The sequence below is a fragment of the Rhizophagus irregularis genome, chromosome 5, assembly GCF_026210795.1.
Source record: "Rhizophagus irregularis chromosome 5, complete sequence".
NCBI classification, from domain to species: domain Eukaryota; kingdom Fungi; phylum Glomeromycota; class Glomeromycetes; order Glomerales; family Glomeraceae; genus Rhizophagus; species Rhizophagus irregularis.
In genome coordinates, this window is record NC_089433.1 from 3,656,387 (window position 1) to 3,682,572 (window position 26,186).

The 26,186-nt window shown below is 26.2% G+C and overlaps 3 protein-coding genes across 3 annotated transcripts; 2 read left to right on the forward strand and 1 right to left on the reverse strand.

The window, feature by feature from the left end:
* Nucleotides 1-5,812: 5,812 nt before the first annotated feature.
* On the reverse strand, nucleotides 5,813-7,339 carry OCT59_025320 (uncharacterized protein; the record flags this gene model as incomplete). Its single annotated transcript, XM_025332605.2, has 1 exon — nucleotides 5,813-7,339. The coding sequence occupies one exon, from the start codon at nucleotides 7,337-7,339 to the stop codon at nucleotides 5,813-5,815; it is 1,527 nt and encodes a 508-aa protein (XP_025169771.1).
* A 1,760-nt stretch (nucleotides 7,340-9,099) lies between these two features.
* Nucleotides 9,100-12,111, forward strand: OCT59_025321 (uncharacterized protein; the record flags this gene model as incomplete). The annotated part of the gene is made up of 10 exons (XM_066137667.1): nucleotides 9,100-9,172; nucleotides 9,296-9,498; nucleotides 9,598-9,760; nucleotides 9,962-10,074; nucleotides 10,144-10,315; nucleotides 10,496-10,623; nucleotides 10,701-10,823; nucleotides 10,998-11,186; nucleotides 11,263-11,701; nucleotides 11,864-12,111. The coding sequence occupies 10 exons, from the start codon at nucleotides 9,100-9,102 to the stop codon at nucleotides 12,109-12,111; spliced, it is 1,851 nt and encodes a 616-aa protein (XP_065992015.1).
* A 9,040-nt stretch (nucleotides 12,112-21,151) lies between these two features.
* OCT59_025322 (uncharacterized protein) lies at nucleotides 21,152-22,351 on the forward strand (the record flags this gene model as incomplete). The annotated part of the gene is made up of 4 exons (XM_066137675.1): nucleotides 21,152-21,188; nucleotides 21,269-21,450; nucleotides 21,842-21,867; nucleotides 22,108-22,351. 4 exons carry the CDS (start codon nucleotides 21,152-21,154, stop codon nucleotides 22,349-22,351), a joined length of 489 nt encoding a protein of 162 aa, XP_065992016.1.
* Nucleotides 22,352-26,186: the final 3,835 nt, after the last annotated feature.

Here is a 26,186-nt window from a genome sequence, read left to right on the forward strand (position 1 = left end):
CCAACTTTTATTTACGGCCCATTAGTGATATTAAAAGTAATCTTCTTTACTGTATATTACTTTTTTTAGTTTATGTTATTTTATAATTAATTACTCATTTAATTCTAGAAATTAATGAAGACCTATGGTATTATCCCCTTCATCTTGGTCGGGATAAGCTAAATCAAATGCTTAAAACAATTGCTACTGAAACTGGAATTGATACTGTTAATAAAAAAATTTCAAATCATTCTACAAGAAAATCCGCTATTCAGAATTTAAATAATCAAGATGTTGATGCACAGCAAATTATGGCATTTTCTGGACATCATTCTTTAGCGGGAGTCAATGCATACAGAATGCCTAATGAAAAGCAGATGATGGAAGTAACAAAAAAAGCTTTTCCAGCACAATCAAATCCTTCTATCGTTGGCAAAAGCAGTACATTGGTAAATATATAAAAAGACATTTTATTTGATAATAGTACAATATTTAATTTTTATTTTTATTATAGAATACAACAAGAAGCTCTGAGTTTACAAGAAATTCTCCTATTTCAATTGAAGTGGTTTCTAAAGGTACGTAAATAATTATTATCTTTTCTATAAATAATTATAAATTGACATTTTACTCATTTGAAAATTTTGATATAGAAGAGCACTGTAAATCGATCATTGGTTTGAAAAGCACTAGTACTAAAGAAATTGAGAGTACAAAAGTAACTAAACGTGATAAATTTAAAACACCTTTTAAAGGGAAATTCAGGTCGCCTCTTATAGATTTAAATAAGAAAGTACCAAGTGATGACTCTCAATCTTCTCAAAATATGACTCTTGATTTGGAGGGAATGAAAGTTCATATCACTAATTGTAATGTAACTATAAATATTAGTAAAAATTGAACGTGAATGTATTAATATGTATTATAATAACAGCAAACCAATAAAAATTAATAAATTGTAACTATTCAATTAAACTATAATTACTATAGCTTATTATACTGGTTAAATAGTTTATAAACGGCGAAAAAAATACTAGATGCCCATTAGTGGCCAGGTGATAAATAATATTCTTAATTTTCAAATTAATTATTTACCAAATATTATTCCTTTTAAAATTGAAATACCAGTGATTGTAAATCTCTGCATTTACCTATTATGAAAAAGAAAAATTATTAATAGTGTGCTAAATTTTTATTTAATCATAAAGAAGACATAGCCAATTCCTCCTTTAGAATTAGCAGACTTTACTAATAACAAAGTAGGATGTTATCTGCTTGAGTTGGTTATCAAGTGAACAAGAGAAATAAAAAAAAAATAAAAAAAAGAAAAAAAAAGAAAAAAAGGGAATAAAAAATATAAAAATAAAAATAAAATAAAAAAGAAAAAGCAGGTAATTTCATAGGAATTACCCACTTTGCTCACCCTTACCCAACCCAAACAAATAAATCCAGTACCCTCCTAAGTAAAATTTGTGAACTCCCCGACTCATTGAGTTATCCGTTCTAATTTTGACTTAGGAAGTTACCCACTTTGCAAATAAAAAAATACACACCTCTTTAAAGTCTCTTAATAAGCCATTTACACTTATCTAAAAATCAGTAATGCTTTATTCAGAGAATTTTCATCTGTTGTCCAGTATTTCAATACAAAATAATGCTGTGATTGATGAATAATTAAATATAATTCAATAATAAGAAATCAGATAACAAATATGAAGTATAAACATAAAAAAAATTTTTCACATTTTTAACACTTGATATGCACTCTTTTTCAAGAATTCCTCTAGGAAATTTCTTCATTTTACCGGTGATTGTAAATCTCTGCATTTACCTATTATAAGAAAGAAAAATTATTAATAGTGTGCTAAATTTTTATTTAATGGTAAAGAAGACATAGCCAATTCCTCCTTTAGAATTAGCAGACTTTACTAATAACAAAGTAGGATGTTATTTGCTTGAGTTGGTTATCAAGTGAACAAGAAAAATAAAAAAAAAAATAAAAAAAGAAAAAGGGAATAAAAAAAATAAAAATAAAAATAAAATAAAAAAGAAAAAGCAGGTAATTTCATAGGAATTACCCACTTTGCTCACCCTTACCCAACCCAAACAAATAAATCCAGTACCCTCCTAAGTAAAATTTGTGAACTCCCCGACTCATTGAGTTATCCGTTCTAATTTTGACTTAAGAAGTTACCCACTTTGCAAATAAAAAAATACACACCTCTTTTAAAGTCTTCTAAGCCATTTTACACACATTTAGAAAACTGGCAATACTCCATTCAGAGAGCTTTCGTCTGTTGTCTAGTGTTTCAATACAAAATAGTGCTGTAACTGGTAAATAATTGCCCATAAATTTTGATCAGATTTAAGTCAGGGCTGTTGGATGACCACTCTAACACTACTGGAACATTTTCCTTAAGAAAGGCTTTTGCAAGACGGCTGGTATGCTTAGGATCGTTGTCTTGTTAGAAGTGCCAACAATCACCAAGCATCTGGAAGATCTCAGGAATATGTGTACGAAGAATTTTCACATAAAATTTGGCGTTCATAATTTGTTTAAAACAAAATAATTTTGTTTTTCCTTTCACGCAGAAACTACCCACGCCATAATCTTTTTACGATCTTTAGGCATATGCTGAACCGGTCTTTCTCCTTTATACCATCATTCAACGGTGTTTCTAAAGAGTTGAAGAGCAGTTTTATCAGTAAAAATAGTTTTATCCATCAGTTATTAATATGTTTTTTTGCCCACTCCACATGCTTTACCTTGTGTGTTTCAGTTAGCATAGGGTTGCTTTAGGCAGTCTTTTTATATAACCAATACTTGAAAGATGCCTTCCAACGGTTCTATACGATACTTCTACGCCTATATTTTCTAATTTTCTTGCCAAAATTCTTGTGGAAAGAGACGTATCATGCCCTACACATTGACCAAGTGCACGGGTAATCTTTTTGGGTCTGTCATTCCCCCAGCATGCTTTATAGTCCCATTTTCTTTTAATTTTTTTATATTATCGTAAATAGTGGACTTTGGGATGTTTGTTAACCTATGTAATTCTTTTACATTATGAATACCGTTATTCCATAAATGTAACAAGACTTCACGAGACGTTTTTCAAAGAAGACATTATGATGGGAATTTTCTTGCGGAAGGAAAGGTGTAGGTAAACACAAAGGTCATATTATTTATTATTTGTTATTATGGTACAAATTTGACTTATATGTATGGCGTTCTGAAAAAGGGGTGTATTTTTTTTTTAGAGAAAACTGATGTATATATACACGTAAAAAAATCGTGACTCGCGACTCGTGAGTAAAAAATGATTGTATGATGATGTGCGGAGCTTGTTAATCGCGCCTATCGATATAGTTTAATTTATATTAGCTGTTAGTGACTTAGTGTATTAATATGTAAATATATTAAGTGGCTTTGTGATTAAAATAGTATAATTTTATGTCCGACATGATTATTTTGGGAATACAGTGATGAAAAAAAGATGATGTCAAAATCATTGTACTACATCACTTGAAATAATAAAGATCTAAATTTTTTGATTTACGATTTTTTATATATATTTTGTTTTATTTTATTTAGAGTAGCGTCCCTTAGTTTGTAATTTGAATAATTTCATTGCATTAACACTTTAAATAAAGTATTATATTATTATACAGTTGATTATTCGTAAAAATTTATTGTCGTATTGCAATGTAGCGACTAGCGAGTAACGAGTAGTACCTTGAATTGAAAACGAGTCAAATTATAATATAAGGTTATTTCGATAGAATTTTTGTGATTGATTAAAAAAAATTATATTCATAAATAATAATATACAGTAAATCACGTCTAACTATGCAGTAGAGATCTTTGGTAGAAACTTTTATCCGAATCAACAAAATCAGTTGATATGTGGCGTAATTCTACATTAGAATATATTAGGAAAAATGCGCTTTCGTCATGATGATCAAAAAATCTAGAATTGAAAATTTAAAGAGTTATTCGAGTTTGATTCTTGTTTTACCCTATAAAAAATTTATTCCGTGTTTTTTTGTTCCATATTATTTCCACAAAAATGTACCATACTCACGGAATTTATAGCCTCAAAGAACGGAATTGTTTGAATTTTTAGTAAATATATCATATTCACGGAGTTTTACAGAAATTATGGATAAAATTTTTCAGTTACAGGTTAATATTTATTTTAATTTGAAATATTTACTAAAGTGCACTATTTTTTGTCACATTATTCTTCAAAATATTTGTAATGACGGAAAATTCTTCTCAGATGTTTAACCTTAATTTTCAATTTTTTATGGTAACAGGGAAATTTTTTACAGTTATTTCATAATGTACAGGACGCTTGAGTGACTTGACAAATTTTATGCGAACTTGCCGGCTAGTCGAGTTGTTAGTAGCCAATCAATTTACACTCTGTGATAATCACGTGATATTTGAAATCACGTGTTTGTTTTCAATTTGCTGATAATCCGACAAGCCGGCAAGTTCTAGCATTAACCAGTTTCAACCTCTGAACTAAAAATATTTGTTATCAAGTACTACGAACTTCACATATGTTGCACAATGTAATGCGTTTGACAACAAATTATTATTAATCAATAGATTAAGAGTATATTATTAAAAAAAAAATAAAATCTAAATAATTATGTAATTTTAATTTGTTACCAACTTATATATAGTATATCTTATGTATACGAAAAAAAAATAAAAATTGGATATAGAACTTTCATAAAAAAGTCTTGAACGTTTCGATCATTAATTGGAAATCCTTTGAAGTAGCTAATAAAATTCAAAAGTTCCATTCCTAAGTAAACGATATTAGTTAGGAATAAATTAAACATGTATTGTTTGCTTATTTTGTAATCAAATGTTTTTTTTTTTCAGAAATGGCGGGAGATGCTCTTTAAATTATTAGTGAATCAGAAATTTATTAAAAGTACTTACGAAAGAATACTAAAATGTTAAAATGTTACAGAATATTATCTTATATAAAAATTCTCTTTGGTTTACGAAGCTGACTTTAGGTTTGCTCAACTTTCGAGAATTGTTGAAAAAATAATGATTGACTCTCAATCAGAAACACACTGCAACTCACGGTTCAAATTTTCGGACTACTGATAAAATCACTTTATCTCAAATTTTATTTTCATATTGAATTCGCCATATCGCCCCCTTCATCAGAAATTTTTTTAACCAAATAGGAAAAAACGCTATGTTCATAATTTTACTGATTAGCGAATATTTTGATTTTCACTTGAGATATCCCAAAAGCGTTGGATAAGATTTGTTAAAATTTTCCATTTTATTGGTCTTTATTTATGAAAGGGTAATAAAAAAACAGATCAATGAGAACTATTAAAGTCAGAAAGTCAGAAAAAAAAATACCACCATCTTGCCTAATATAATCTCGTCCACGTGATATTATCAAAATTAAACGTCATCACCAACAAAATTTGCACTTTTCGATGACATTATGGCATTAAATCATTTAAATGTGGCATTTGAGTTTTCTTCTAATTTTTCCACTTGGCAAAAAATGCTAAATATACTTAGTTACTTACCTTATTTAGATTTACTCACCTTTAACATAAACCGTATTTATTTCTCATTCAGAAAGTTATCAAAAAAAGATTTATAATACGTAGAGTTACTTGAAGTCGCATAAGGGTAAATCTTTTTAACTTTTTCGATAAAAATGTTATTAGGGATAATATCAATGATTTATTAAAGCTTTTATTTGTAATCGATTTAATTACAGGAAACATCCAATTTTTTGTCATATGATAAAATCGCCATGAATTAAATTACATATGATATTCATCCTTGTAAATAATCAATAAGATTACTATTTAAATTGTCAGATAAACTTAAATCATTAAAACTTCTAACTTTAATATTATGTAACTTAAATTCCTTTACTTCATCTTCCAAATCATACAAATCTCCATTATACCTGCTCTTAATAGCTAAATACTTTACTCTTTTTTCATTCATAATAAATTCCTTTGTATAACGTAAAATATCATCCCTACCTATTTGCATTATTAATAATTTATTAATAAAAGTATCTTTTGAATTTTGTAAGAATATTCTAAATTCACTTCTGTTAATAGTAAGAACTAAACTTAAGTATTCTAATTTAGAAGGAAGAGCTTGACCTAAATTTTGTAATATGATTGAACTACCTTCAATATTATCATAACCATCTTTCACAATATTGATTGAAAGATAACTAAGATTTTGTCTAATAATATTTTCGAAACTTTGATAAGTAATTTGACTTTCATATCCATGAAAATCAAAAAATTTGAGATTTTTACAATATTTAATAATTAATTCTGAATATCTTTGATTTAATAATAATCCAAATAATCCAAGTTTACACCCAAAATTTTCTAAATAATTTCCAGATTTTTGTAATAATAATTCCATTGATTCAATTTCTGGTAACTCTTTTATAAATAAAGATTTTAATTTAAATGGTTTAATTAAATTATTAATTTGTTGAGAAAAATTCTCATTTAAAGAATAACAATAAATAATATGAACAGATTCTAAAACATTTAATTGTTCGAATATATTATTAATTAAATGCTTCAAATTAGCTCGATAAAATATAATTGTATTTAAGGTATTTGAAAAATTAAAATCTTTTGATAATAATAATGAGTCATTTGAACGTAAATTAATACATCCTGTTAATAAAAATTTTTTTGGATTTTGATGTGATTTAATTAATTGTAATATATTATCATTAATCCTATTACAACAATCATACCCATAATATTTTAAATTTCTAATATTATTAATGAAATTTGGATTTTTTAAAATTAATTTAATAATATTATCATAAATTGTGTCTTTACAAAGAGTGAAAATTTCAATTTCAAGAGTATGTAATTTTATTTCATTTTCGATAAATATTTTAAATAATGCTGTACATATATCATTCAATATTTTAAATCTAATTTCGAAGGGTGAAGTTTTATTGATATCTTTAAGCCACTTTTCAAAAGAATAAGCAAACTTATATATATTCAAATATTTTAAAAATATATAATAATTGAAGAATGTATTTGAAGGTAATGAATTATTAATAATTTCATATTCTTTTAATTGTGTTTTAATATCTTCATTTAAATATTGTAAGTAAATTTCTAAATGTTTATAGTTTCTGGTACGGATTGAAAATGGGTTTTCCCATAATAATGGAATCGCTAAACGACACCATAATCTGTTAACTAAAACGCATGAATATAAAGTTGAAAAATCATTATGAAAATATTTTGTAACTTCATAAGTTAATTCGGGCAAATCCCCTAAAAATATTTTTGAACATGACATATTGTAAACGAAAGAAGGGAAGTAGGGGGAGAGGGTATCAATATGTATTGTCTAAATATACTGATATTTGTCGCACAATTTTTGCCAATTTTGCGTAACCGCCGTAACGTCATAACGTAATTATGTCAATCACACTTGGTCAAAAAATTATAATTGGTCAAAGTTTAGAAACTTTGACACTGAACTAAAAGACTTGTATACATATTAAATTTTCCAATTTATGAAATTTATCATAATTAGTCATAAACTGTTATTTTATTGTCAATAAAAATGATCAACATTCATAATATCATATGAATCTAATGATCAAATCATTTCAAATGGTCAGCGTTCATTACATTAATCAATTATTCCACATTATAGAAATTATAGAATATGAAAAATCCATATTTAATCAAAAATCTTGAAAATCCAATTTTTTAACTCTTACTAGAGTAATAATTAACCACGCTGGAAAATTAATTTCCCTAAAAACTGGTTAGAATTTTTTCTACTCCTTTGGGGTTCTCTCATTACAACTTTTACTCCTGTTATTCTCATTTTGTAATATCTTATTAAATGTACTAATTATTATATAGCGCTGGTTAGTTTCAATAAGATAATATTTATGATGAAATTACATTGGCTACTTTGTTTGGATTGTTGGACCGATAAAAACAATAAAAATTCTTGATAATCTTAATACCAAATAAATAAATATAATATATTTATTTAGTAACTTTATCGTAATACAAAAGAATATTCCTATCTATTATTACTACTAAATAGTTAATTAAGTTCCTTTAGTATAAAATCATACAAGTTAATCACTAAGTCATAATAACTTTGCACTTTAATATCATACAACATAAATTCCTTCACTTCGTCTTTAAATGAAAACCATTCATTTCCAGTATCATTAATAGCCAAATACTTAGCCCTTCTCTTTTTCATTATATATGTTTTTATAAAAGGTAAAATAACTTGAACTTTAATGTTACTGATCAATAATTTCTTAATAAAAGTATCTTGAGATTTTTTTAGAAATACTTCAAAATCACATGCTTTAACATTGCATAAATACAAATCTAAATATTCTAATTTAGGAGGAATAATTTGTCCTAACTTTTGTAATAAAAATGAACTAAGCTCTTTATTATAATATGTTTTGATTGAAAGATAATTAAGATTTTGTTTAATATTTTCAATTAAATTGAGTGCTGAATAAATAATCTGATTAACATTTATATTCAAATCAAGAAATTTGATATTTTTACAATGTTTCATAATTAATTCTAATAATTGTTCCATTCTCTGAGAGTTCTGAGTTAATTCAATTAGCTCAGTAAAATCATACCAAAAATTTTCTAAATAACCACAAGACTTTTGTATTAATAATTTTAATGACTAGCTGATTATTTAAAAAAATCACGGGTATTCACAAATTTTTAAAAATTGATTATTTTTAGGGGGTGTTACGCTATGATCGCACTAAATTGAAAACGGGCGATAAAAAATTATTTTTAATTATTTCGTATTACTTATTTTATATTATAATTATATATAATTTAATCTAACTAGATTAATTCTTTATTTTGATAATATTATTATTATAAGGCGTGTATTAATGATTTGCATGTACACAAATGCCAAATTCAGCCTTCAAGTGAACAAATTTACTGCATCATTTATGTAATTATGACCTTTTTTATTGTGCTGATCACATTTTATTTATTTATTTATTTATTTTTTTTTTCAAAAAAAAAGAATACTACAAAACCATGTCGTCTCAAGATAAAGCTGTTATTTGTGAATGTTGTGGCAACCCATATACAGTTCATGGTTATAAATGGTGTAAACCATGTCAAATAAATAAATTAAAACAAAATTTTACAAATTGGTCCAGTGGAAATGAAAAAATTGACGAATTAATTCAAGAATTTCAATTGAAAATTAATCGTCATGATGATATAATAGTTGAATGGATACCGTATAACCAGTTTAATGATATTAAAGAAATAGATAAAGATGATACTGCTACACTATATTCAGCGACATGGATGAATGGTCAATTGAAATATGAAAATTATAAAGTGGAAAAGAAAAGGGTACCTAATGAAAAAGTTGCTTTGAAATGTATGTATAATTCACAAAATATCACAAATGAATTTTTAAGTGAGGTACGTAATTCTTAATTTCTTTCTTGATAAATTCAATTATAATTCAATTTTTAAAGTGCCTATTACATTAATAATAACTTTTTTTTGTATCTTTAATAGGTTAAATCATTTTCAATTTATAGATTTGATTATGATATTCTTAAAATATATGGAATATCTCAAAATCCAGAAACAAGAGATTATATTATAGTGTTTCAAGAAAGATATTGTGAAACCTGTGGCAAAATATGCAAAGATTTGCGGCGTTGTTGGTGCAAGCCATGTAAAATAAATAATTTAAAACAAAATTTCACAAATTGGACCAGCGGAAATGAAATAATTGATGAATTTATTCAGGAAATGCAAATGAAAATTAAGAATTTTACGGATATAATAGTTGAATGGATACCATATAACCGGTTTAATGATATCAAAGAAATAAGTAAGGATGATACTGCTACACTATATTCAGCAATATGGATAGATGGTCCATTAAAATATTTAGATGTTAAAATTAATGAATGGAAATACGAACGGTTACCTAATAAAAGAGTTGCTTTAAGATGTGTTTATAATTCACAAAAATTTATAGATGAGGTATGGAATAATTTCTTAGTAATTCAAATACTTTCTATTATAATATTTTCATTTATATACTTTTAATAGGCTAAAGGATATTCAATTGATGATCACGAATATGATATTCCTCATATATATGGAATAACTCAAAATGCGAATACAAAAGATTATATTATTGTACTTGATGATAGATATTGTAAAAATTGTGGAAAAATAGGCGAAATATACACAAATGAAAAAATTCAATGGTGCAAACCATGTCAGATAAATAATTTAAACCAAAACTTGACCAGTGGAAATGAAAAAATTGATAATTTTATTCAGGAAATGCAATTAAAAATTGAAAAATATCATAGTAAAATAGTTGAATGGATACCATACAACCAGTTTAGTAACATTAAAATAATAACCAAAGATGATTTTACTACGCTATATTCAGCAATATGGATAGATGGCCCATTATATTTTGGTATGTGTAGTTGCATAAGGGTCATGCCTAATAAAAAAGTTGTTTTGAAATGTTTATCATATAACTCTCAAAATATCACTGATGAATTTTTAAGTGAGGTACTCTTAATTTCTTGATAATCCAATTATTTCTATATAATTCACATTATAACTTTTTCGTATATTTGTTTTTACAGGCTAGATTATGTTTTGATAATAATACAAATAATGATTTATTTAAATATGGAATATCCCAAAATCCAAATACAAATGATTATATTATTGTATTTGGAGATGATTATTGTGAAATTTGTGGTAAAGTATATACTGATACAACTCGTAAATATTGCGAATCATGTTTAATAAATGATTTAAAAAAAAAATTTGCAAATTGGACAAGTGGAAATGATAAAATTGATGAATTTATTCAAGAAATGCAAATGAAAATGAATGGTTATGATGATATACTAGTTGAATGGATACCATATAATCAGTTTGATAATATTAAAGAAGTAGGAAAAGGTGGTTTTGCTATGGTATATTCAGCAATATGGAAGGATGGTCCATTTATATATCATTATGGTAAAAGTGTTAATGAAAATTATAAAAGAAGTCCTAATAGGGTAGTTGCTTTAAAAAATTTATATAATTCACAAAATATTTCTAATGAATTTTTAAATGAGGTATGAATTACTTATAATTTATTAAAAATTATTATCATGTTAAAAAATTTAATTAACTTTATATTTTTTTTATTAGATTAAAAAATATTCCATCAAGTTTAATGATAATATTCTTAAAATATATGGAATATCTCAAAATCCAGATACAAAAGACTATATTATGGTTTTTGAATATGCAAATGGTGGAAATTTTATTAATTATATTAATAATTATGCTGTAAATTGGTCTTGGCATGAAAGATTAGAAGCATTAGAAAATGTAATTAATGGTCTTAAAATAATTCATGAAAATGATATGGTTCATCGTGATTTTCATACAGGAAACATCTTATCATTTATTAATGTACAAGGTGGTGATGAAAATCTTGATAGTTCATTTTATATATCAGATATGGGGTTATGTGGAGATGTTAGTAATGTAGATGAAACAAAACTTTATGGGGTTATGCCTTTTATGTCACCTGAAGTATTGAGAGGAAATCCATATACTAAAGCGGCAGATATATATAGTTTTGGTATGATTATGTATTTCGTAGCAACTGGTATGCAACCTTTCTTTAACTGTGCTCATGATGAATTTTTAGTACTAAATATATGTGATGGAATTAGACCTGAAATAAATGAACAAAAAGCACCAAAATGTTATATTGAATTAATGAAAAGGTGTTGGGATTCAGATCCAAATAACAGACCAAGTGCTATTAAAATAGAAGAATTAATTAATTCTTTTATGTATCCTGAAAATAAAGAAATTATAGTGCAATTTAAAGAAGCGGAAGAATATAGGAAAGCAAATTTTTTATCTATTAAAAATAATCAATTAACTACTCATTCACAAGCTTATTATACTTCTCGATTACTCAATCAATTTACAAGAGTTCTTACTGAATGTTTAGATTGTTTAGACTGTTCAATTGATGATTAAACTAAAAAGAAGATTTATATTTTATTCTGTAAATTAAATTAAACATTATATTATAAGATAAAACATATATAGTTAGACATTTATGCCAAGTTGCCAATATTATTATATAGAATTATAGTATTTATTTTTTATATTTAAAAATTAATTTTAAATGTAAATGAATCTATTTTACTGACAAATCGTTAAAATTCCATTTTATTATGGAAATACTAATACGGAATTTTTAATTTAATATGATATTTAATGTGTACTGTTAGGATTATTTGACTTGTCAGGATATGATAATAAATGAGGAATTGGCAATTATTAAAGTTTTTATTCTTTCACAAAAGGAAAATATTAACATTTATTTTTTTTCAAGTTGATTTTGCTATCAATTCTTTTTATCATTTCTTCTGAAGCTATGAATGAGTTTTATTTCAATACTTGAAAATTTTCTTTTAAATTATTATTCAATTTTCTTTTTATATTACTTTCTTTTTATATTAGTCAATTTTTTATTAAACTCTTATTATTATTTTATTTGATCATACATTCATAATCTCAGTGATCTCACATAAGTAAAACAAGTTATATAATAATTTACATACATTTTCAAGGGTTAAAATTTAAAAAATCGTTGATAATCCAAAATATTATGACCATAATATTTCTACATTTGATAATCCATCAAATTTTAAACGTTAAATTATAATTGCGTGCTTTTTGGAATGGAAGGAATAGGAAGGTACTGATTGAACGGGAAGAATCTTATACTGCGTTATTTTAGTGACGTAATTATTTATTTATTTATTTATTTATTAATGAAATATTTATTTATCTAGCTAAATAAGAACTTGGATTAGGACACTTATCTCAAAATGGATAAGTTCACAACAAATAGATGTTATACTGCGGAAATTTGGTAAATAACAAAATTATTGTTTATTGAATTAACTAATTTATTATTAATTACTAATGAATTGTTTTACTAAATAAAACTTGGACAGATATTTAGCTCGAAATGAATGGTTGTAATGGATTAAGCATTATGATAGTTCAGACATATAGACTATTATTGCTAACTAATAGCGATTTTATCCGAATTTTACTCAGTTTTAGGTGGATTTTACCAATTTTATTTAAACAGTCCAACTTTTCCCAGATCTTAATAGCCCTGTTCATTCGCATTTTTCGGAGTTAATTTTTGATTGGGCTGATCAGTTTGTACAACGTAACTATTTTCTGAATTTTTAGCCCAATTTTTTTGGTTGTTTTTTGGTCGAACGCCAAAAATAACCAACCAAAATTAGATAATTTCTGTTAACGTGACATTTAAGAAAAAATATATATCAATAGAAGGAGTTCGAACTAAATTTCAATCTAAAGCAGTTCAATTTGCGATCGAAAATAAAAAAATTTTATTGGATAATTTTTATACAACAAAATCCGACCGAAAAATGCAACCGACCGGAAATGAACAGGGCTAATAAGTCTGACGGATTTTACCGATTTTACCAGGCTTTTTTTAAAAACAACTTTGTAATTTTTTTAGATTGCTGATTAATAAATTATACATTATTAAACAGTTAACAAAACTATAAACCTTTGTTACTATAAACACAATAATCATAAAAAAAACCTAATAACTTATAAAAATATAAAAAATTTTAGACAGTCTGGCAGTGACGAAGTCACCGCACATAAACTTAATCTAGTTTATTATTTAACCTCAATCGATAATTACTGGAATCGAATTTTAAAAATTTTCATATATTAAAAATCGAAACACGTGAATGATAGTTAAATTACTGCGTCATCAATTAAGATTTTATGTGTGTTTCGCCAAAAGTCAATCATGAACTAAATTAAGGATAAATTATGGAATTTTTTTTTTTGAATTGATATTTTAAATGAACTATATTGGAAATTTAAAATTTTACCTTTGGTAAAACCACAATTGAGTTTAAATTATAACGTATACTGCATAATTAACTGCATAAACCGGAAAAAAAGGCTCGAAAAATCACGTGTCTTGTTTCATCACTTGTTTACTCCCTCCGTTTTTCGATTTTTCATAAGTATCTGATGTCATGCCAGCAGTATAATAATATTTTTAGGTTATTTATGACCATTACAATAACATTTTCATTATTGAAATGTTTTTTTTTTCCTTAGAAAAGAACCTGTCTATGATAACATTCCCAAAAATTTGCTGCAGAAAATTTCAGGTCTAAAATTACATTTACTTTACTCGTTGGTTAAATTTATCGCCGAACAAGCTTGACGTCATGTCACTACATCCGATCCATTTTACTATTAACTAACATAAGATGAATCAGATGAATCCTGCTATTTCTAATACCTATATTTAGTTCTTTAAATTTAAAAGTATATAGTCTTTAAATAATATATTATATCTTTTCAAATATCAACTATCGAATATTTAATATTAAGTGTTTATATAACTTTTGTCATGGATTATATATAAATATCAGAATTCGGATTCGTGATATTTTAATCTGTGTAGATAATTATAATACCGTATTATTAATATGAAACGGTTTATTTTCCTATTTGCATGATCTTTTGTATTACTATATTGACAAACAACCGGATCAATATATAAAACTTTCAAATAAAAATGTTAAAGTATATATTATTGAATAACCTATAATCAAATTTTATAAAATTTCTTTTATCATAAAATAAAAAATAAAATAAAATAAATAAAGTGAATTATCTGCGCATGAGTTCCTGTCTGCAATCATGATTTGTTAGCTTGTTTTATATAAATATTTAAGTACATACAAGAAAGTTTGAAAGTAAACGTCTGATATAGATGAGATATTATGGTTACCAATGTTATTAGGTCTTTAGGATAATAATCCATTAATTCGTGGTACTTTTTTACGCACTAAAAAAAATGGAAGTAGAAAGAACGTTAATAGAATCTGACAAAAATATTCTATCCATATGATGTTCATTTAATCATAATTTCTGTCACTTAGCTAATTAAAAAAATGATAACTCTCATATCACACGAACCAACTCATACTCTGTAAATATGACTCATATTGACCTATACAATATTATTATTATTATTATGAGCCAGTTAAGGCCAAATTTAGCAAATATCGGCTATTCATAATATGATATTACGTAATAATTGTGTCTGATCTTCTCACACTCAGCCTCAAACGCGTAGAACACGACGTGTTAATGGTATCAATTTTCAGAAAAAAAAAGTATATATATCCTATATTTTTTCCATTTGTCTCAATTTTTATTCGTACATTTAACATATTAACATACTTTTTCGAACAATATATATCTGTTGTAAAATCATTAGATGCCAAAGGTTACAAACTTTCGCAAAGGTCTTCTAAGCCATTATATACAATAGAGAGCCACAGCAATGAAGGACCCGGAAGATAAAGTGCCCTTTATATTTCTTCCTTGCCTGGTTAAGGTGCGATTTCTTGTGTTTGTTTTTTTCTTTTCCTTTATATATGGTTTAACGTTCAAACTTATGAACAGGTTGATAACAAAAGATAATCACACACGTATTTATCTCACAACCAAGATACAACCAAACATCGAATACTATTCGTAGGTCACTCGTCATCAGTTGAAGAGATAGGATATACGCACATTTGTAAAGTCCGTATTATATAGTAATTTTATTATTTTCTATAAAAGTAAAAATTAAAATTCAGTTTTTCATCCCACCAATAAAGAAATGAAACCTTCACCTGTTGCAAATTTCAAGTGGCGAATGGTATCGGAATTTTTAAAAAGGTGAGTAAAGATTATTCTATCACCCACTGGCCATAATCCTTGACTGCACACCGCGAAAGCAACGTGCGAAGGTTTATGAGGGCTGACCGGACGACTTTAAAGGGTTGCAAATAGATGACTGGGGCCCATCATACGAGAACCCACCCCAAGGTTATATCTTTGAAAGTGGAGCCTTGCTTAAGGTACCTGAATATAAGTCATCAGGTTCAAATTCACCGTCTTAAAGATATAGTAGTTGGTCTGTCAAGTGCTCTGGAGTCACTCTTGCAAAGGATCTGATGGTCATAATAGAGAATATAGATGGTGGTAAAGGATACCATGATATCTATAGTCACTTCTGAAGTGTATGCTTATCCCTAAGGTAATTGGGTTATGGTGTATGGCTACTTGTCAAAATGGTCACTGTTTAAAATACCATTTTGGTGTCCAATATTATGACCCGTCATAATGGAAGACATAGATAGTAGTGAAGGATACTATATATATAGTCACTCCCGAAATGTATGCTTATCCCTAAGGTAGTTGGGTTATGGTGTACAACCACTTGTCAAAATGGTCAATGTTTACAATGCCATTTTGGTATTCACTATTATGGCTCGAAGTGAATGAGCTAGAACTAACATAAGCTTTCAATGTTAATTTATAGGGACCTGTGAAAATGGCACAAGCGGAAAGAAATGTACCATAAAAGGAATATAAAAATTCTACAAAAATGTAAAACTGAAAAGATTCGAAGCAATAAGAACCGACTTAATTTCTTGAAGTGGAATTTTCTTTGGTATGTTCAGTATTGGTGTTTTTTACCTTTATTTTGAATCTTCACTTTTTATGAGACATATTTTATTAAGAACACAAAATTTGCTTGTGTAGGTAAAAAACTAAAAATTATTACATTTAATCACAAATACTTTAGGTAATTCAATCTGAAATGAATTTTTATTTGATCGTTCATAATCTTTAACGTGATAAGTTTGAAAATCTCATTAAAAAAATTAACATATGCTTGCTATAATAATTTAATTTAAAATATTTATTATAGAGTGTATATTATATATATTTATGTTGGTTTTGCTAGTATTAGCATGTTAAATTTTGCCATTGTTTGTTGCGAAAAGTAATACATGTATGTATCAGTTCAAGCATAAATAGTTCCTATATTGTGCAATTAAATTAGAGACGATTGAGAGTGCAAAAATCGATTAAAATTATCTAAATTTCGGACTGTATTATTGTTTTAATATTAAATGTGACTTTCACACAACTAGTAAAAAAGTTGCAGCCAAAAAAAAATTGGATTTTTTTTAAAATATTGATCGATTAATTATATAATCTGATTAAGGCCCAATTTTAATCAGTTAAATTTTCTTAGCCGGCTTCAACCTCTAAATTGAATAAATTTAGAATCCAAATTCTATTTTGGAAATTTGTGAAATATATATATACAAATTTCTTAAATATTTATAAAACAATATATTTAATTAAAGCGATTATGATCATAAAGTTTCATATTATTAAGACATACTTTCTTTCTAATAACATAAATCAAAAATTACATGTGAATTTTTTGTTCAATTCTTACGTTTAATAAGTTGAGTTTCAAAATCCTTTAAAAATCAATTCATCTATCTATTTACGATTTGAAATACTTCATAATTTTCTAAAGAAAAATGTTCAATCTCAATTATCTTTTTTTTCATAAAAATTCTTTTGATAACACGTTAAATTGTAATCCGTATATTCATTGGAAGATGCTAGAAAAATATCAGAACCAAACCTTGGCCCACATCTAGGGTAAATGCTACAGCATAATTGAAATTTTTCACGTTACTGATAATAATATTCCCATTCTTAAAGGAAAAATAAAGTTATCTTTAGTTTTGCCCAGGAACTAGAAGATTCTAATGGATTATACCCACCAATAATTTCTTCTGTCCCTTTTATTTTAATAAAAGTAACTGTATTATATTTACCATCACATGACTCATGAAATTTTTAGGAGTAAGCCCATCTTTAATTCCTCGTAATAGCAATTTAAAGTAGTATGTTAAATATAATCCTCTAAAACGTATAAATTTACTATTAAGATCCACTTTATTAATCCATCTTGAAATTGTTGAAATAATATTTAAATTAAGAAGCAAAATATCTCGTTATCAGGGTTCAAATATGAGTTCACTAAATCTTCATAAAGTTGTTGATCTAAAAGTTTTTGATATGGTCGAACTTTCTGTGTTAATTCTTTAGATGATAAACTAAAAAATCTAATTAAAGTCAAACAATTTTGTAAAGTATTTTTTCATTGTTTTGAAATCATTATCGGATCAAGTTTTAGGATATGAAATGAGAATTGAATTTTGTGCAAGTCCCCATTTTAATACATATTCCCATACTTCAACTTCTTTCATTTGTAAATCATCTCTCTTAATAAGTGAAATTGAAGATTTTCAGAAGTGAAGCGAAATCAAAAGATTTGAATATCTTTTCGCATTAAATTTGTACAAAATTCTTAAAGTTTTAATAAATTATTAGATTTCGCACTAATTTGTTAAATAAATTTAAATGTTTTTCTATCCACTCTGATTTATTAATTAAATATAGTTTTTGTAAATAATCAATTCTTGGAAAAGAAATATATCTGCAGCTTCTAATACCTTAAGAAATCTGAAATATCTTATAATTTTTAGTTGCTAATTAAATTCTTGTAATGATATAGGTATATTTATGGTAGTATTCTTCATTGAATGGGATAATCTTATATTGTATATTAAATTTTTTTAAATAACTTAGTCTAAAACAATTTGAAAGATTTCTGGTGATATATTTGGTATGTTAATATGATTTAAATCATTATCATTTGGAGGCAAAAATTCTACGTAAATATGAAGAACGATACATAAAATGTTTATATGAGCTCAAAATATTTTTACGTAAGGGTCTGCGCCAACCTCAATTGTAATATCGATAGTATTCATCATCTTTTAATAATTTGATGTAATTTTGACATCAATTTATTTTTAAATTTTTTATTATTATTTTTTTTTTTTAAAAAAAAATGTCTATTCAATTTTTTTTAAAATTATGTACAATAGATATATTACATTAACCTGCAGCTTGTTTTACCGCATACTCTCTTTATTTATATAGAAAACATGATAATATGTAATGCTATTCCATAATAATTTGAAATACTCTGGTGAATAATTTGATTAAAAAAAAATTTATGTAGGCATCAATTTAAGTTTACTGGTTATTTTGTTCTATTATTGAAATTTTCATAATAACAGAATATGAAAAATGTATATTTGAGAAATTGGAAGCAATCGGTAGGATTCTTCGTATTCTCATGTCTCTAGTTCAATAGATAAAGAATAATCATTAAAAACCTTAGAACAATAAAATGCGAATAATTATTCATCTATGTAAGCTAGAGACATGAAATATCACATTCTATGAGCTTTAGATTGTCTTTTAATGATATCTTTGCGATGAATCAATGCAGTAAAATATTCAAAAATAATGTCAGTGATTTTTGATATCATTGTATAATTCCAGCCAAAATCAAAATTCCCATCCCATTTAATATGGGCGGGCAAGTATAACCAGAATTACGTCAACTGGCCTCCTTCGGTACTCTGTAATATTCATACTAGCTTAACACTTACAATTATTAATGAATAAAACTACACTAAAATTGACTACTGTTCAATTACTCTTCCTTCATCCTTTGAATACTGGTGAACATTTGGTACTGTTTCGTCCAAAGTACAACTCGTCAATTTGCCAAATTGTCCACAGTACAATTTATTCTTTGGTCAATTTGTTGGTCGTAGCAAGTTTCACTAAATTTTATCTTAGAATATTATTAAGAAAACCCGCGATTAGCGCACAGTCACGTACAATTTAAATAATTATTGTTATTATAACGAAAATTTAATAAAAATATATGTTTATATATTAACTATAGCAATATAAATACTATATATAATATATTGTGCTTTTAACAAAAAAAAAAGTAATGCTTTATAAATAATTCTTGATATCATCTAATGAAAAATACCTTTCTTCTAGTTAATTTCATTGTTATGAAATAAAGAAGATAAATTTATATTTAATAATTTTTTTAATATTATTAATAGCATTATTAATTTTACAAATATAGACAAACAAAACGCGAAGATCATGACATTTTTTAAAAAAATGAATACAGCCATAACTTGATATAACGATTCGGGATAAACTGATTTTGGCCCATAACGAACTTTTTTCTTCCATCTATAATTAATTTTATCACTATATACCAACTTTATTATAAATTACATATATCAAAGTTAGTCATGATACCATCCTAATTCCAGCCGGAATTAACTTAGTCTCGGCCGGCACTATTCAACGCAGCAGATCACCTGATATCCCGGAGTCGTGCATCTATTTACAAGTTTCTGTATGATAACATTGTATTAAGCTATTGATATTATAAACATATTTAAGGTGATAAATATTGATATATCTTCTGTACTTTTTAATATACTATATAAACTGGTATAATAATAATATTTGATTTATCGAATATTCGACATAATGACCCAAAATAGCTTGTTCGCTAAGTCTTTTAAAATGATGGTAAAAATAATTATGAGTCATATGATCCATAGATTTTACTATCAATACAACGAATCTTGATAGCCGGATTCATTTTGGCGGTTTCTTAGAATTAGGGTTAGGACTAGAGTTAGGCTAGGGTAAGGGATTAGGATTAGGATTAGGGCAAGGGATTAGGGCTAGTGGACTTAGATATAAAATCCTATTAATTGTAACTTGCAAAATGAATCGAAATGAATCTGGCTACCATTTTTTTAGATGTGACGTAGAGTGATTCTATCAATACTTGCATAAATCTATTATTTGTCGTAATTACAAGCTATCACACCATATCAATAACTTTATATTATTACCATCATCCACACTATTTGAATGCTAGTAGAAACTTCATAAGATGGTGCATGAATCTAGAATATCATTTTTAAATATTCTAATAATATTAATATCAATATGTGTCATATTTATTAGTCTTTTGTATTTTTTAGGTAAAAAAAATTGTCTCTATATGAGTAAAAAATCATAATTTGCTATTATTTCTCAATAAAGATGATGCAATGTTAATTCAGTATTATTAAAAATGATGTAAAAGCATATTTTGTTTTTTATTTAAAGACCTGCTTGTTTACCATTTTTAACTTTTTGGACTTTGGCTAAAATAATCATGGAGGAGGATACATCTAAATACCTTGGCCAAGATAGTAAGTTTTGTGACTTGAGGACTTATAATCTTCTCCTTTCCTTTATTTAATTTGAATTCTTACCTTCATTTTAAATACAGCCCTTATCTCTTATTTAAGAGAGAAAAATTATAGATCATCATATCATGAATTCATGGATCTACACCTTGATGTCATCATTGCTTCTTCTTCATCATTTTCAAACTGGAAAGGTTTGGATGAATTCTGGTCATTTGAATTTTTAAAAAAAGCTGAGAAACTGAGGATGGATTTAAAAGAAAAGGTACATAGGACCTATAAAAATTTTATCCATTATTTCTGTAAAATGAGCCTTTTATTATGAGTCCATTCACAGAAAATGTAAATGATTTAATAAATTCTGTGATATAAGGTTATTAATTCTGGAAGTATGAGACTTTAAAAAGATGGAATGTAAAAAATGGATAACTTTTTTAGGGAGATAACTCCTATGAGGGTGCATCTGACTGGGAGAATAACTTTTTTGTTGTGCTTTGTGTGTGACCACTCCACAGTCCTGGCCTAAGTTTATCATTAGTAAATGGACTGTTAGTTAGACCAGCTATATACCCTCATTTATCTTAATAAAAAATCCAGACCTTTGTCTTAAATAAAAAATTCACACTGCTAATGAATATCTTATTTGCTTTCAATAGACAAAATTGGAGCATTCAGAAATATGGTTAGTGTTATACTGGAAAAAATTTATTAAAGAACATGAGGAGGTGTATATATATATTTGTATTGATTATGAATAATGTATTATAAACTCACTAACTCAAATCTATTAATCAACTTACAGTTAATTAGTTCACAAAATATAGATTATAAAGAGATAACTAAAAAGAAGCAGATGACTAAAAATAATCTAGAAGATAAAAGGTTATATAATAAATTATGCCAATTGCTATGCAGGAACTAGCTATTGCAAGCCTTGCTATAATCCCGAGGAAACTCCTGGTAGATTAGATAGTGTTGTAAGAGAATTGACAATAAAAAAAGTGAATAGAGCCAGTGGCACAACGGAAGCTTATAATGAAAATTTGATTAACCTCTATAGTGGTGGTGGTATGGATGAGGTCATGAAACGTCTTGAAGAAAAATTTTCTCCTTGCTGTAAAACAAGGAGAAACAAACAATTAATTAGTATTTACTTCAACTCCTAATATTATGAACTTGTTTCAACTTTATTTATCGTTTTTTAATATATTTACCATATGAATTTAAATTATTATTAAGAGAAAGCCGCGATGGATTTACTCCAAAAAAATTTCATGAGTTATGTGATGATGTATGAAATTTTCTGGAACTTCATGTTGGAAAAAAACTAATGATAGTTTAATTTTTTCTTTTACAAATAAAAGTATTAAAGATACAATTAGTAATGTAATAAATGTAAATTGTGCAATTTATTATAGCGCTACTAGTGGTCCATCTTTTGGCGGTGATATTATTATTTATAATTCTACGAGTCTAACAGATTATAATATAATTCGCTGTAAAAAGAAATATTATGAAAAAAATATGAGATTCCGAAGATTATTTTTTTATAGAGGATTATGAAGTATTTCAAATCGTAGAGCGCAAGTTTTATTGAGTAAAAAATAACTTCTTTCCTATCATCATAAGAACTAAAAATCATTATAAACTATGTGGATTTTAATTGGAAGGAATGTATTCGTATTTTGCTCGCTAAATTTAATAAGGTCAATGATTATCTCGTGATTTAGTTACCAATTTCCTACATTGTAATTATTTCGACCAACAATTAACTTTATTTAGCGATCTCAATGTTTTTCCAGGCGGATTGGAATTGACCAAAAGAACAAGATAACTGACTTAATTAAAAATTCATTAGACTTTCTTAGAATAAACTAATATTAAATGTCTTTCACAAACGTTAAGTAAATTTAAAATCACGAATTTTAATCTTTAGCAAAATTACTCAAACTATTCAAATTATTCGAGTATTAGAACCTTCAAATTATATATCTGAATTTTGTATATGGTAACAAGAAATAGATTTATCAAAGGGGGCTATATTAGAAGGCTTCATCGTTATAGAACCTTTTTTTGGTAATAAATATCAGTTGTTAAAGTTAATCTTGAATGACCGTTATTCTTAGGGCTTTTGCACGTGATTGTATTTTCATGTAGATCGATTACACTTCAATAAAGCGCTTAAAACCAATATATCATGATATTTTTGCTGTTTATTTCCGTTTTCCTCTTTTAATCTTTCAATTTTCATCTGCTTTAACGAAAATTGGGTCAAAGTACGTGATATCCAGATATTGCCACGATGTTGCTCTGCTCATCCTATCATAAATACTGCTGTGCCAGACCTTCATCAATGAATTTAGTTTCATTATCAGACAAAAAGTTTATAGTAGTTAACATCTTTTTTTATCAAAAAAGTTCTTTTGTAAAAGTTTTTCTTTTATTTGAAAATAAAATGTTAATAGAAATTTTTTTCTTTTAAAAGTTTATTTATAAGGTCACGGTGCGAAAAGTCTGGATACCTATTTATAATTATTATTGTGTCATTTTTAGACTAGTTAATTATATTATTTTATCATAACCTTTTTATTTCGTCATTTTAAAACTTCTACTAAGTTAAAATGAGATAAAAATTTTTTTTTTTAGGAATAATCATACAGTATTTTCAATTAATTTTTTATTATTTTTTAAAATGAGAATTATATATCACAATTATTTTTATTAGCAACTGTATTATTAAATAAAAAAAAAGCTTTGAATTTTTTAATGAAATCCAACAACATTGATTTACAATAGAGAAAAAAATTCAAAATGGAAGGTGATTTCCATTTTCATTTTGAATTTTTTCAAAAAAACTACATTACGAAAAGAGAAAATTTAGACCAGAATGGCAAGTAATTTCCATTTCTAATGAAAAAAAAATTATCCACCTCTATTAATAATATATAAAATTATCTATCCAAATTAGGAATTATGGTTAGATTTGATTTCAAAAATACTAGAATACGCCCAATTTTTCAATTCAAGGTAAGATTGTCAAAAATTTAATGCGTTATATGATAACAAGCCGCAGATTGTGCAGATTGGCGTAACGAATTAACGAGTTTAAAGTTGTACTGTACAATCTGTACATCAATAAATATGAAACAATTATGGGAAAATGCGATGAATATTACTCACAAGTTTATAAATATTGTCTTCCTCAAACTTGGGACTTTATTCTTTAACAAATGTCTGCCCAATTTTTTTCAAAATTAAGTCAAAATTACGTTGAGTTATTAAAGGATGATGAATATTATGATATTACAATTGAAGTTGGTGAAGATCCTAACGTAAAAATATTTCGTGCTCATAAGAATATTTTGTGTTACCGTTCTCCATATTTACGACGAATTTTAGCTTCCAATAACAGGAACAATAATACTAATAATTTAGTTCATATCAGATTACCAAATATGTCATCGGAAATATTTCAAATAATTTTAGAGTAAGTTATAAATTAAGTCAATACAAACTAAACGGATTTCTAATATATTATATTTTTGTAATTCAGGTATATTTATGGTGGAATTCTTTCGTTGAATATGCGTGATGCTTCAGACTTTCTTAATGTTTTGGCCGCTGCAGATAACCTCAATCTTCAAGAACTAGTTGATTATTTACAAAAATATTTGATTAGAAATAAACCCGAATTGATAGAACAAAATTTTGGGTTCACTCAACAAATTAGTTCACAATCTAATAATTTATTAGAACTTCAAGAATTTTGTACAAATTTAATGGCTCAATCACCAGAAAAAATATTCAATTCTTTTGATTTCACTTCACTAACTGAAACATCTTTAATTTCACTTATTAAAAGAGATGATTTACAAATGAACGAGATTGAAGTATGGGAACATGTATTAAAATGGGGTCTTGCACAAAATCCAAATCTTATTCCAGATCCTAGTATTTGGTCAGATGATGATTTCAAAATGATGAAAGATATCTTGCAACATTGTTTGCCTTCAATTAGATTTTTTAGTTTATCTTCTATAGAATTCTCGCAAAAAGTTCGTCCATATCGAAAACTCTTAGATAAACAACTATATGAAGAATTATTGAATTCTTATTTGGAACCTGGTAGTGTGTCAAGATACAACGTTTTACGTCCAAGAAAAATTAAGAATAATGAAATTAAAATTGATGATTCCCAAATTATTGATTCAAAAATTGTTGATGCTAATATTATTTCAACTGTTTCAAAATGGGTTAATAAAGTGGTTATTAATGATAATAATTATGAGGAATTATATTTACCATATAAATTTGAATTATTATTAAGAGGAAGTCGAGATGAATTTACTCCTAAAAAATTTCATGAATTATGTGATGGCAAAGCTAATACAGTTACATTTATTAAAGTAAAAGAAAATGAAGAAATTCTTGGTGGATATAATCCTTTGAAATGGGAAACTACTGGTAGATGGGGTAAAACTAATGATAGTTTTATTTTTTCTTTTAAAAATAAGAATATTAATGATGCAATTTTAAGTAATGTAAGATATGCAAGTTATGCGTTAGATTATAGCACTTCATGCGGTCCAAAATTTGGAAGCGATCTCAACATATTTACTATAAGCAATAACCCATCTGCAGCTTTTGATACAACTTATTGTAATAAAGTGCGTTACGAAAGAAGTATAAGAGATTCTATTGCTAATTTTTCAATAGAAGATTATGAAGTATTTCAAATCATAAGAAGATAAATGTAATCAGATAAATAATAGATACATTTATTAAACCAAATCTGAGTTTCCTTTAACAATCATTACTCGCATTTGTTTTTATTTATTAAAGGCGAAAACAAATTTCATTCATTCATAAGAGATTTTATAATAATGTTTTATGCTGTTACATTTTAAAATTAAAGTGAAATTCATGGCAGATATAATTCTTTAAATGGATTTTATAACATTTAAAAAATTATTTTTAATCCTTGTTTTAAAAAAACAAAAT